Raw genomic sequence first — 12,998 nt, forward strand, 5'->3', positions numbered from 1 at the left:
ACGCTTTGGATACGACTACGAATTATTTTTAATTCTTTCTTTTTTTGGACATGACAGAGTTTCACTATGCAGGATTTTCAACTGCATCCTTCATACCTTCGCTCAATTCAGAGGTTGTTCTTTGCCATCATATGAAGCTTAACGATTTCCGCTCAGCTGCTGCGGCCAGCCCGCCGGACAGGTTCCCGTGCAGGGAATTCCGGAGCTTTCCTGGCCTTGGATGTTGCTGCAGAGGTACTTGGGTGTGCTCGTGCCGTCCAGCGGGGTGATATCGACATTCTCGAAAGTGAAGCCGGAACACGGGCTCGAGGCGCTGCAGTGCATGGCGGCGGCGATGTTGTAGCGCGAAGTGCCGGTGACGTTGATCCAGCGGACGTCGGAGATGGGGAGGCGGCTCGAGTCGCAGCCGGTGTTGGAGTAGATGCAGGAGGTGACGTAGATGGGCTGGTTGACGTCCTCGGACCGGATGTTGGAGAAGGTGACGTTCTTGACGTGGCCGGTGCCGGCGTAGGTCTTGATCCACGCCGCGTTCGAGCTGTGCGTGCAGGTTATGTTGTCGAAGATGACGTTGTCGACGTAGTCCGCCACGTTGCTCGGGTTGCCCAGAGACCCGATCGTGGCGCAGCCCGACTCGTAGCAGTGCACGTCGTAGACTTGGATGTTGGTGCTGTTGCCTTTGACGGCTATGCAGTCCTAGATGGTTGGTTAGAGCTGGTGTTCTGTTGGTTGTTGGTGTTGCTGGTGCTTGTTGGTCTGCGTGGGGGTTTGAGTTGAGGGGCGGGGAGGAAGAATGAGAAGAAGATAGGGGTATTGAAAAAAACCTTACATCACCACATGTCACCGTCCAATTTTTTATGAATACGTCCTTCGAGTTCCAGGTGTCGGTACCATCAGTGTTCACGGTACTCCACTGGCTATTACTTGTCGAGTTCATGTCAAGGTTCGTCATGGTGATATTCTCGCTGTAGGCGACGAAGGTATCTAAATGTATGTTTCCTCATTAGCTTCAGTTCGGAGTCGCTGTTACTCACACTTCTCTAATCTTGGGGTCCACGTGAATGATTTTCTTAAATCAGACATCCGGCATCGAAATTATGTGACTGGAACTAGATTGGCAAATAAGATTGAATCACTTACGCCAGAACTGGCTCTGTCTCCATGTAATTCCGTCAATCAAAACATCCTTCGCGTGCCAGAGGGTTAAGCTAATCGGTCGTCCCATCTGATTACTCCCGCTTCTGTTCTCATCATACCACAGCTGGCCTTGGCCATCGAAGAGAGCTTTGCCGAAACCGCGGAGGCTTATGCCCTGGCCACCGATGCGCCAGGCAGTCGACCGCTGCGCGTACTCGACGCCGATGCTGCTGCGCAGCCAGTACTGGATATCAGAGGACCATCGTAGAGTTCCATGGATCTCTACGTCTACGTTCTGGAGATTTTGAAGATCCATCACTTGCCCGATGTGGAACATTCCTTCGGTGAGGATGACCTTGCCGTTCACCCCACACTGTTTGAAGGCATCCAGGATCTGCGGCGTATCGTCCGGTTCCTGTCCGTTGACGCCTTCCGTCAATGGCGTCACGGTACATGTCGAGCCTGTGACGTTGAGGGCCGCTGACGCGCTGCTGACGAGCGCCAGAATAGCAGGTAGAAGGAGCTTCATTGCTCTTGTATCCCTCATATAGTAGTCTTTTCTACGGCTATGAAGGAATCGTGTAATCGGCGTCTATTTCTTGAAAAAAAAAAAAAAAAATAGAGGGCCTGAAAGGTGTGATAGCGGGAAACAGGAATAAGAACCACGGCGTTCTATAGGAAAACGGAGAGCTTTCCCTCTTAGCAAAGACCTTGCCAGTCCGAGTATATTTCATACAACGCCACCCCTCAGTGTCGAAAATTTCCAGGTCCATAGAATCAAGTAATCCATATTACCGAGTTGATCTTCGCGAGGTCTAGGCTACCTCGGTCGAGCCATGGTGGGCGGTGGAAGGAGGAGAGGGGCAGGATGAGGTTACAGTGCAAGCGACAAGATGCCTGGGTATATGCTATGATGATACTATATTAGGGGAAAACGTGGCATTCCGCATCCTGTACGTGGACGCGCTCAAATCAATGTGCGTGGCTGAGAAGTTATATGTATGGATGTTAAGCCAGGTCAAGGAACTCGGCTAATGTGAATTGGGGGTGGAAGAAAAGGGAGATGTTGATTAAGCGGATATTAAAATCTGGGGTCTGGACTACCTAGGCATTTGAGAAAAGGGGGAGAGCTTCGAAATACGGCAAATTAATTCTATGGGGAAGTTTGGGGAAATCGGGGACGCGACGTTATCTACTTCGAGTGCATATCTGCAAAATACAGATTTCTCTCCCTTGAACTTGATCGCCATGGAGAGTGCTGCTATTGGACATAAGTGACTTCGTATGGACTATTCAGGAAAGTCATAGACTGCAACGCTGAACCCTATTGGATGGTGAAGGAACTAACTATCTCCGATTTCTCGGAATAGGGGCTTCGTTTTTAAAATGCCCAATTTGTCACTACCTATAGAAACTTAGATCGAATAGCTCGAAAATGATTATTCAACGAAATTTGAAGTAAAGCTGGCGTTTGTAACTAACTATCACTTAGACTCATTACCTCCTTGCCTCACCTATTAGAAGAGAAGGCACATGACCATGAAATGCCATGAAATTCCTTTGTGAATCGCAGGCTTAGTAAATAATACGGAATATTACCTACACAACGAGCATCATAGATCTTCTATACTAACTAGTTTTAGAGGTTACGTCGTCATGTCCTCGTGATGCAATAAGGAAGAGGTGGTGATAAGTAGAATAAATACCTACTTACCTAGTAGGTAGGCCCTGACTTAGGAACTAGAAAGAGTGATTTTGTTAGCATTGAAGGTCAACTACTCTGAACACATTAACAATTCACGTTATATGACTACCTATAAGACGATGCTGTTCAATCTGATCACAAGTCTAGGTAGCTACCTAGGTAGTCATATGCCAATTGCTACCGACATAGCTCCAGAGTTTGCTCTTATTCACTGAAATTCGCAGCTCCATACACGTTGAGTTCTTGAGTACTAGGTAGGCGAATAGTCTTTTGCACTTACCTGAAGATATATATATTATAACTTCCAATATCGAAATTTATGTTCTCAACGACACATTCCTTAATAACATCATCGAGCCTGAACCTTCCTCAACACACGAAACGACTCTCAACATGCCTTCTCTCAGAAAGACTCACGTATGCACGACGCTGCCATGCACATATTGTAAAATGGCAAGATCAGCTCAGATAAAGAACTCCCAGGGTTTATGCAGCAACTTGACCTGTGGCCAATACCTGGACGTAAGCAGTTCAGAGTTCTGCACGGAGCATCTAAACCAGAAGAAACGCACAGAAAAGTCGAAGTCTCATAATAACCATGGTAGACAATTGCCTACCCAAAACTATCTCAGCTCGTTCAGCAATGATTCTTGGGCAGGGACAGCCACATCAACACGAAACTCCCACCCAAGCATTCACTCACCATCCCACGGAGGCAACAGACAAGGTGCATATAGTAATACCGCGGCGCAGGGCTCACACACTCACTCTCCTTATCACGTCAACAGAGCCTTATCTGGTGCTTTTGCGGCGGGTCCAAGGTTCGACGACGCTTGGAACAACACGTGGGATGAGCATTCGACAGCACCCCCCAACCAAGCGTACAGCAGTTATGGAACATCTCCAAATCTATTTATGGGCCCTAGTTATATCCCACCCAGGCCCGGTATGCAGGCCTTCGACAATAACGCCATATACCAACCCATGGATGAATATGGGTATGGCCAGTACCATGCTGGCTCTAGCCATTATAGCCGACCCCTTCCGACGGCGACTCCCCCTGGTCAGAGTGGACAGTACAGGTATCAGCCTTGGACTTGGGATAGTTACCACCAAAACTACCCTACTCAGGATCCCAAGTAGTATTATCAACTCGGATAAGGATATCGGGACACGAGTGTCTCTTAAGGATACAACAGAGAGATTCAGGTCGGGGTTTGGGGAATGGCTATTGTCATCTAAGCTGGATGAATGGTTCTAGGTTTCTGCGAGCCGGGAACGAAGACCAGGGAAACCACTTTCTAGAAGGCAGGCTTCCGTATGATACCCTTTAGCGAAGACTTCTGCAAGTGGCCTACGATATTGAGTTGATAATCGAATAACACAATACTTGAAAATCTAAGAGCGAGAATCCAGCCAGACTAGTGCAAATACTTATGAGGGACCGTATCACACATGTTGAATGAACAATACCAAATGTGACAAGTAGGTAGTGTAATCAGAATGAAAGTGTCTTTTTAGTCTATTAACCATCTATAGACCCCTATGCCAGCGTAAGTGCCAATCTATTCCTCGCACTTTCTAGCCTTCAAGACCACGTTCCATCGACGACCTTCTAGTTAGTGTTGATGCCTGTAAATAAAACCCAGGGGATATCTTTTAAAATATTTCCTTCGAAATGAAGTGAGTGTTGACCACTATGCCAACCTTGCGTTTATTGAATTAGAAAAAGAAGCCAACCACCCGGTAACGCCGACCATGATCTTGATGCATTATCCTCTTTTATCGTTGAACACGTTACTTGAGAGGATCGTAGATCTTCCCCTTGATGTATTTGGTTAGGGCAACGTCGCCCCATTCTTCCCATTCAACCCATTGCTCTTCCGGTAGGGTGGTTACGCCTTCCCGACGGGCAGCCTTCATCACTTCCCTGGCGACAACGACGCTGGCGTCTCTGACGCGCTCGATGCGGGGGTAGATCAAACCCTTGTGGATCTCTTCGGCATTCAAGGACTCAGCTAGCGAGGAAGCCGCAATGTACACCATTTCATCGGTGATCCTGGATGCTTTGCAGAGGATAGCGCCGAGGCCGAGACCAGGGAACACGTAAACGTTGTTACCTTGGTTGGGCCAGTAGGTCACGGCATGGTCACCGGCCTTAACGGCGAACGGCGAGAAAGGAGAGCCGGATGCGAAGATGACAGTGCCGTCCGTCCACTGGACAGCCTGCTCGAAAGTGCATTCGGCCTTGGTGAGAGGGTTGCTGAGAGGGAATAGGATAGGTCGTCGTCCAGACCCGCCAGAGTCGACCGAAGCCTTGAGGGCACGAACAACGGACTCGGTGAAGACGCCAAAAGTCGCGGTTAGACCGACGAGAGCGGACGGCCTGACGTATTCGATGACCTCCTCAAGGGTGCGGAATTGGTGGCCGGCGTTGTCGTTGCGGGCGAAGTACTTCTTGTGGTCCGCCAACTTGTCGCCTCGGTCAGTGGTGACAAGACCCTTGGTGTCGACAAGCCAGAACTTCTCCTTGGCAGCCTGTTCCGAGAGACCGCGACGAGTGTAGTACTCAACCATCTGCTTTGCGACACCGACACCAGCCGAGCCAGCACCCATAAAGACCAGACGCTGCTCTTCAAGAGGAACACCGGACAAGTTCACGGCACCGATGTAACTGTACGCGTTATTAGTAAAATTTAATTGGTCGGAGAAATTCGGACTTCATACCCTGCCAAGACGACGGCACCAGTTCCCTGGATGTCGTCGTTGAAGCACCTGTACTTGTTTCGGTAACGGGTCAGGTAGTTAAACGCCTTCTCGGTCTCGAAGTCTTCGAATTGGACGACCATGTTAGGGTAAACCTCAGCAACGGCCTCCATGAACTCATCCATGAACTCCTGGGCGACAGCCGGAGAAGGACGCCTGGCTCGGAGACCCAGGTACAGAGGGTCCTTGAGGTTGGCCTCATTGTTGGTACCGGCGTCCAAGACGATGGGGAGGGTCTTGCTGGGGTGGATACCAGCAGCGCCAGTGTAGAGAGCCAACTTGCCAATCTAGGTAGGTGTCAGCCACGCCATCCGCACGGGTACACTAATGTAAGCCAAGCAAATCGAGAAGGGGAAAAAAAGAACTTACGGAAATCCCCACACCATTCACGCCGAGATCGCCCAACCCCAAAATGCGGGATCCGTCCGTGACGACGCAGATTTCGGGATCCGGGTAAGGCCAGTTACGCAGGATCGTCCTAATCGACCGGCGCTGCTTGATGGAAATGTACAGCGCCTCCGGACGGGTGTAGAGAGTCGAGTACTGCAAGCAAACGTCGCCAATGGTGGGAGTGTACACCAACGGCATCAGATCACGGACATTGTCGATGAGCACCCGGTAGAACAGATCTACGTTCTGGTCCTTGAGCGACGACAGGTACATGTACTTGTCGATGTTGGTCTGTCTAGAGTTGATCACCTTCATGCATCTCGCGACCTGGGTTTCCGCGCTCTCCATGGCGTGGGGTATTAAGCCCGTCAGGTTCTTAGAGACGCGTTCATCCGGGGAGAAGGAGAGACCTAGATAGCTTAGGCGTCAGTCGGACGGTTAAGGTGAGGAGAGTAGGTAGCTAAAGCTGAAGCTGAAGCTAAGGAAATAAAACTAGACAAGCAAATACCTTTGTTCCACAGAGGTTCTCGCAGCACTTGGTAGCCGCCAGCGGAAGATTGCGGAACGTAATCCGTAGACCTGTACTGCTGAACCTCGCCATAGTGGTTCTGTGCGTAGCCTCGTAGGCCGTCTAGGGCAGCCATCTTCATTTGCTCTTCAATTGCGGAGATGTCGACAGTGGACATTGGGTTCAGCGCAGATTGTCTCCGTTGCAAGGATAATGAAAGGCGTTTGCTAGAGACGGAAGATTGGGAAGAACGCGCAGATATAACGGAAGAGGGAGGAGAAGCAGAGCGAGGCGTTGATATATCTGAGCTAGCGGTGCTGTAAGTGCTGAACGCCATTGGACGTCTCGCTGATGGGCGGTGCGGAAGTATTAAAAAGCAACGGTTGGATGTTGAGTTGATGGGGTAAGACGGGGTAGGTGGACGAATGAGGGACTGTCCGATAGAGCTAACGCTATGAGAAGCAGATGAACCAGGTGCAAGTAACGTGAAGGGTAACGTGTACGGAGGAAGAGGCGTAGAAGATGGTTCCCTCTTTCGGATACCACTACCAGTAGTGCTGCAAGAGAAAAGTCCGGAATGCAAGGAACTAGGTTCGGGTGGATGATGTGGGTGATCGTGGTGGTGTGTCTGCTGATTACTGTCCCGAAGAGTACTCGTGTAATCTTTGGTATTATTGCCGTTGTGTTTAATCAAAGTCCGTCGTCCGGCTACAACAAGGTCAAGCTCGTCGATGATGACATGCGCGGGCGCAGACGGGCTTCTTAATACTGGCAGCCCAGCACTAATGTGAGGCGGACCGCGGACCCTTGTTCGAGATATTCCTGATATTCCTGATATCCTTGATATCCTCAATATCCTCGTACTCAGACTTCCATCGCTTTTCATTGGGCTATTAACACGGAGACGTGCAAGCTGTGACAAGCGCGAGCCCTGGTTTCGTTGGGGTTTCATAGGTATCAAACACTAGATCCAGCTGGTCCAGATCGCTGTAGTATTTTGCTAATAACCCAAGGGGGGGTTATTAAAGGGGGGGATGGCTGATCGGCAAGTTACGGAACGAATAACAGGAAGACGAAAGGTAAAAGGGTACCGAAAATGTACAAGATGTACCAAAAAGGGCACGGTCTTCTAACCAAGATTTGCAAGTATTCCGTCGTCCAATCCAAGCGTGTCTAGATCAGCATAGACATGAACATTTAGAAAAAAGTATCAAGGTATCATCCAAAACTAGTAATGGACATTGGACCTCTCAATATGGGGAAATGGGAAAGACACTATCAATGGCGACAAAGGTTGAGAAACACGATGGATGAAGGATTCACGATTTACATTTCGAATTTAGACTCGCCAAATTTCCGATTTTTCGCCCTTCCCCGTGGATGACTGATGAAAATTTTGTTGGGACCCGGTCTGTATGTAAGAATACCTGTTCTGTGTACGAGGAATTGGGTAGTTTTCCCCATAGCGACGAAGGTTATGACTACAATGACTAAGTGACTAGTGTAGGTCAATAACGGGAATAGATACATTAGACACGTTAGGTACAGGACCCTACAGGACCGGTGTCCAAGGAGAGAGAACGTTGAACCGAATTAGGAAAGTAATGCAGCTCTTAATTGGTCCGGGGAAACAATCCTGGACCCAACGGTGGACTTTTTTATCTTATTTTTTTTTCTTCCAAACTCTCCAATGCCATTCGCTTCCTTCACATGTCCAAGTTAAAGTGAACGTGTTTCTGATGCTTTTAATAAACCGTAAGCGCACAAGCAGTAACTAATATCAGTTGACTAAATATAAAGAGTATGCCCAACTTCAAATTCTGTAACCAATGGCGTTGTGATGCTTTACATCAGATCGATTTCAGATCTCGAAACATCTTCACTACAGCGACAGCAACATTGACGAAATTTTCCATGATACCGTCTGTATCTTGCAACACGGACTCCGGTCGGTTTGGGGGATCGGATTCACCCTTAATCCTTGTCGTTCCAGGTTGCATGTCCGTCGATCCCGCAGTCCCGACTTTTCTAACCTATCCGGCACGCACCAATGGGGCTCAGTTTAGGTGTGCCTGCATAAGCTAGATTCTCGACTTGGGACCGTCCAATGTTTCCAATTTGATATGATAATGTACATGTAATCGCAAGCCCATGTTGAAGGAGCCATTGGAACCCATTCCTTTTTGATTCACCTCTCAAAAGTTGGGGTCTACATAGATACCCCTTCTATCCCTTCGCAGAATCCCACCCATGCCGTACTCCGTCAACAGTCGGGGTTTCTCAAGACGGAGTACATATCTGGGGTAAAGGATACGTATTCTGTAGAACAGAGATAGTGGAATGCCGTGACTAAAGAATTCCAACTGTTGACTAACGAAATCATCGAAATCATACCCAAATGCCCAAGCAACCCCTATCCATGAAGAAAAAGTTGGATTTTGGATACCCAATCTTGCACCAGACCGAAATTGATCACGATATTACAAGGGATACAAGGGATCACTTACACCGATGGATGGGGCTGACAGGGCTGACGAGTCCCGAGTTTTCTGATGTTCCATACGTCTTCTGCTGATCCTTGCAGGCAACCCGGATTCTCCCGATCTGAAATACCACGAGGCTCGAATAGGTAGCTATAGCTACCTAGGTAATTTCGCCTTAGGTACACTCAGACAGTCTGTGCTTCCCGTAAACTTTTACAGGTTTTCCCATGGATATTTCGCTACAGCATCCTAGGTAAGAGGTAGCTATGGCGGCAAAGATAGCCGAAACGCATGCACTCCGTGTCACAATAGCCTCGGGAGCGGTTATTCAAACTACAGTTTCTCTGAAAATGAAGATTTTTGATACGGCCATTGACTTCTAAAAGTCTACCAATTCGTCTAATGAACCGTCTACCTACCTAGGTAGCTTGCCAACGGTCTAGTCCAACTTCTCCACTAAAGCCGACGAGCCGACGAGCTTGGGGAAGCATGGCGCGCCCTGGAACATCTCCACCAAGCTCAAACATCGATTCGTCTACACTGGGGAACTCCTACCGCTTACCTCTTTCATGCAGCTTCGTCTCCACACGAGAGCCTCTTGTGATCAATATTCTCCAGAATGCGGAGATATAAGCATTTGTAGGCTAATATACAGAGTCACAGCTCAATTTGACAGACGCATCACCGCTACCACGTATCTCGAAGCTTAACGAATCCACACAACGCGCCAAGCTTCGGACTTAGAACTAGATCCCTCTTCGCAGACGGTGAGCGTCCAATATCAAATATCATGACTCATGAATATCAAAGGTATGTCTTACTGTCGCCGAGATCGTCGTAGTTTTTCTAGAAGATCGTCCGAATCGGTCATGCCAACGGCTACGTGACGCTACCCATGTATCTTGCCGTGCCGCATTGCAGCTCGTTTATCGCTATGATGTTTCGGGAAAGACTCAATCTTCTTGGCTTTTAAAGCTTATTTATCATCCCGTCTTGCTTCTTGCAACACGGCGCCGATGAACTTGTCTCATTCTCATTCAGGGCCTCTGCATCACAATGTGTCAATCGTTGGGAGTATGAAGAGAATATTCATCACATTTCCCATTGGCTCGGAACTTTGCTGATACTGCTTCTAACCCTAAGACCTCTCAATCCATTTATCTTTCTCTTATTAATCATGTTGTGATCATTGCCGAATGTTGATCAGTGGCAACTGAACGCATATCGCAGCATTACTACTACATATGTTAGGCAGAATGATCACGATGCGGCTAAATATGCCACGGAGAACAAGTTACACTTTAGGTTGAGATCGTCTGAATTTCATATTTCGGAACTAATTTCGGTTCTGCTCAGGGTTTGCAGCTGTTGTGATGTCCCAAAAGTCTTATATAGGTATTAACCCTAGTAACCGTAACGTGCGCCGAAGGCCAGATTTTTGCCCAGCAGTTGATCCGCGAACACGCGACAGCAAATTCTAACGAGACAATTTTTCATAGCAAACGACAATGCTAAGCTAACAGTAGCCTAGGTAGTTAGGGTGGGTGTTTGTCCTACAAAGATTTCAATGTGCCTGCATCGTGGCGTCGTCTAGACAGACACCTAAGCCTCGGACGAACGCTACTCCTCGGAGCTAGCTACTTGCAAGACTTTTTACATCGAACACTAATGCATTCTAGCGCTTTAGACCCCAATGCTGTAATTTCATGTCTATCACGAAGTCTTATCCACGTGAGTCATAAGCTAAGAGATTATAAGAATAACTTGAACGGGATCTAGCGAGTCAAAGAGACCTCCTGGTATCATATTTCAATGTAAGTAATAGTCTCCTATATGGTAAGCAACATACCTAGGTAGGTAATTATAAACGTTAGGCAAGTGGAATATTCCATACGTTAGTATGTAGGAGTCGTGGCATGAGGCATCAAACTTCCCAGTATCTGTCTTTTCCGTGGCACCAAAGAAGGTGGCCAGTCATTGTCATTTTTGTTATAAGAAATCGATCCATATTAGTTTCTCATACCTTACACAACAAGACTCAGAATCCAGGGAACGTGATTCTCTAATCAGCTGGTCATCCTTTTTGTTAGGTAATCTAAATAGACAAAGCACGTAGACATGGAGGTCAAGACGTCAGCTATAAGACCGTTCATACTAGGTATCTGCTCCCATGTATTGAACTGGCTTAAGTTAGGGGCACAATCAGTTAGGAGTCTACTAGGAAACCCTTTAAATAAAACACTAGTATTTTCTATGTATGCTGGGTGTTCTTTTAGATACACATATCGTTACATCATATTCCCCTGTCCTTCGCATAGTAACCATAGTCTAATAGCCATATACATGAGCTATCATGATTTATATGATGCATTGGTTCAATCAAGCGTATTATTATAGGTATAAACACATTATGTACTCTATAATGGGTGCCATACACCTCGAATTAAGGCTTCTCAAAACACATAACCGCGTATCTAAACGTCCCATTCGCATATCCCCTTCTCATTGCTCTAAACGCCTGCAAAAACGACAGTCCGTCCCTACCTTGCGATATGGCAAAAGCCCACAACGAAGGAGAAGATACGAGAGACCACGATATATCCCTTCGTATAGAAATTAGCACGCGAGTGTCATAAGATAAAGGAGGAGGATGCTTACCATGTCTTAGCAACCTCCTTGCTTATATCAATCGGCTTCTGACGAATCTTGAACCCGGCCCGTTTCGCAAATTCTACATATTCGTCGGCCGTGTAGAGCCGGGGAAGGAGCATGCCGTCCTCGATCGGCTTGATATCGGCTTCTTCCTGTTCGGGTGATAGGCCAGGTGCCTTGAACCAGTCTGCGATCACCAATCGTGACCCTCCACCCCGTAGAAGGGAGAAGGAGGAGGAGAAGAAGAGGTCTTTGTTCGGTAGGTGCGACAGGGCCTCCGAGATCCAGACGCAGTCGAAAGACTCTCCCTCCTTAACAGTCGGTTGAAAGTGTTCGAGCATCTTCTCGGCATCGAGCTCAAGGAAGCGGACCGTGCCGCTCGGCTTACCCTCCTTGCCGAGGTAATTGAAAAAGTCACCCGGCGGAACAGCGAAGCTATCGCTAATCTCCTTACTGGTCAACTGCTTTGCGATTTGAACCTGTCGCCCGCTGATCGTGATTCCTGTGACCTGCGCGCCATGCTCCCTCGCAAGAAATCGGCTTGTGCCGCCGATACCGCATCCAACATCAAGTACCTTGGAGCCGGTTGGTAGGCCAGAGATCTCAAGTAGGTAATTGATCAGATTGACTTGAGCCTGCTCCTTGGTCTCACTGGCTGATCTGAACAAGCCGTGGTGTATGTGCTGTCCCCTACCAATAGCAGAATTTAGTCGCGATTGCTATTTGGCCCGGTAGATAGTACCTAGGTAGCTATTAAGGGGAGAGAAATAGATACCATAGGGAGTAGTAGTAATCCGAGGCTATCTCATAGTGCTTTTTAACCCTACCCTTCAGCGACTCGGGGGATTCATGAGCCTCAAAGTTCGGGATCTCGTGCTGATCGCCGGGGTGGAGCTGCTCGGTTCCGACTTGGGCCATGTTTGCATTTCCCCTACAATGGAATTTATTAGCACAACCGAGGTAAGCCAATGACATAGGGAAAGTGTACCTAATCAGGACTCAATACCTGGAAAAGGTGAAAAATGATAATAATAATAAGAGGATATATGATATCAGGACAAGTTGGAGTTGTCATTTATTGATTTAAGATAAGTTTGACGATCTTGGCCGAAGCTTCCTGAATACAACGTCAACATCCCCTCTTTTCAATTAGATCAACCTCGAGGCGTTAGACAGAAGATGGGGCTCAGGCCTTAAGACGCATGTTACCTAGCGAAGATGTTACAATCCCTGAAACACTGGTCTACAACCAACTACTTAGATAGTAAGGCCAGATTCAAAGCCAGTGGCGGCCTCTAGCAAATATGGTAGAAAAATTACCTACTGAATTGAGACGCTACAGTTGAAGTCATGGGGCATT

The 12,998-nt window shown here is 47.9% G+C and overlaps 4 protein-coding genes across 4 annotated transcripts; 1 reads left to right on the forward strand and 3 right to left on the reverse strand.

The window, feature by feature from the left end:
* Positions 1-138: 138 nt before the first annotated feature.
* Positions 139-1,663, reverse strand: F4807DRAFT_449381 (glycoside hydrolase family 28 protein; the record flags this gene model as incomplete). Its single annotated transcript, XM_048000015.1, has 3 exons — positions 139-693; positions 827-981; positions 1,138-1,663. 3 exons carry the CDS (start codon positions 1,661-1,663, stop codon positions 139-141), a joined length of 1,236 nt encoding a protein of 411 aa, XP_047859581.1.
* Positions 1,664-3,289: 1,626 nt separating this feature from the next.
* Positions 3,290-3,982, forward strand: F4807DRAFT_455512 (uncharacterized protein; the record flags this gene model as incomplete). Its single annotated transcript, XM_048000739.1, has 1 exon — positions 3,290-3,982. One exon carries the CDS (start codon positions 3,290-3,292, stop codon positions 3,980-3,982), a length of 693 nt encoding a protein of 230 aa, XP_047859582.1.
* Positions 3,983-4,332: 350 nt separating this feature from the next.
* F4807DRAFT_405745 (uncharacterized protein) lies at positions 4,333-8,094 on the reverse strand. Its single transcript, XM_047996238.1, has 5 exons — positions 8,013-8,094; positions 6,504-7,955; positions 5,975-6,405; positions 5,567-5,892; positions 4,333-5,513 (listed from the first exon to the last, which is right to left on the reverse strand). The coding sequence occupies exons 2-5, from the start codon at positions 7,453-7,455 to the stop codon at positions 4,637-4,639; spliced, it is 2,586 nt and encodes an 861-aa protein (XP_047859583.1). The 5' UTR covers positions 7,456-7,955; positions 8,013-8,094; the 3' UTR covers positions 4,333-4,636.
* A 3,260-nt stretch (positions 8,095-11,354) lies between these two features.
* F4807DRAFT_405750 (S-adenosyl-L-methionine-dependent methyltransferase) lies at positions 11,355-12,958 on the reverse strand. Its single transcript, XM_047996239.1, has 4 exons — positions 12,627-12,958; positions 12,414-12,569; positions 11,645-12,328; positions 11,355-11,589 (listed from the first exon to the last, which is right to left on the reverse strand). The coding sequence occupies exons 2-4, from the start codon at positions 12,554-12,556 to the stop codon at positions 11,430-11,432; spliced, it is 987 nt and encodes a 328-aa protein (XP_047859584.1). The 5' UTR covers positions 12,557-12,569; positions 12,627-12,958; the 3' UTR covers positions 11,355-11,429.
* Positions 12,959-12,998: the final 40 nt, after the last annotated feature.

The sequence above is a fragment of the Annulohypoxylon truncatum genome (assembly GCF_022578515.1).
Source record: "Annulohypoxylon truncatum strain CBS 140777 unplaced genomic scaffold F4807scaffold_1, whole genome shotgun sequence".
In the NCBI taxonomy this organism is placed as follows: domain Eukaryota; kingdom Fungi; phylum Ascomycota; class Sordariomycetes; order Xylariales; family Hypoxylaceae; genus Annulohypoxylon; species Annulohypoxylon truncatum.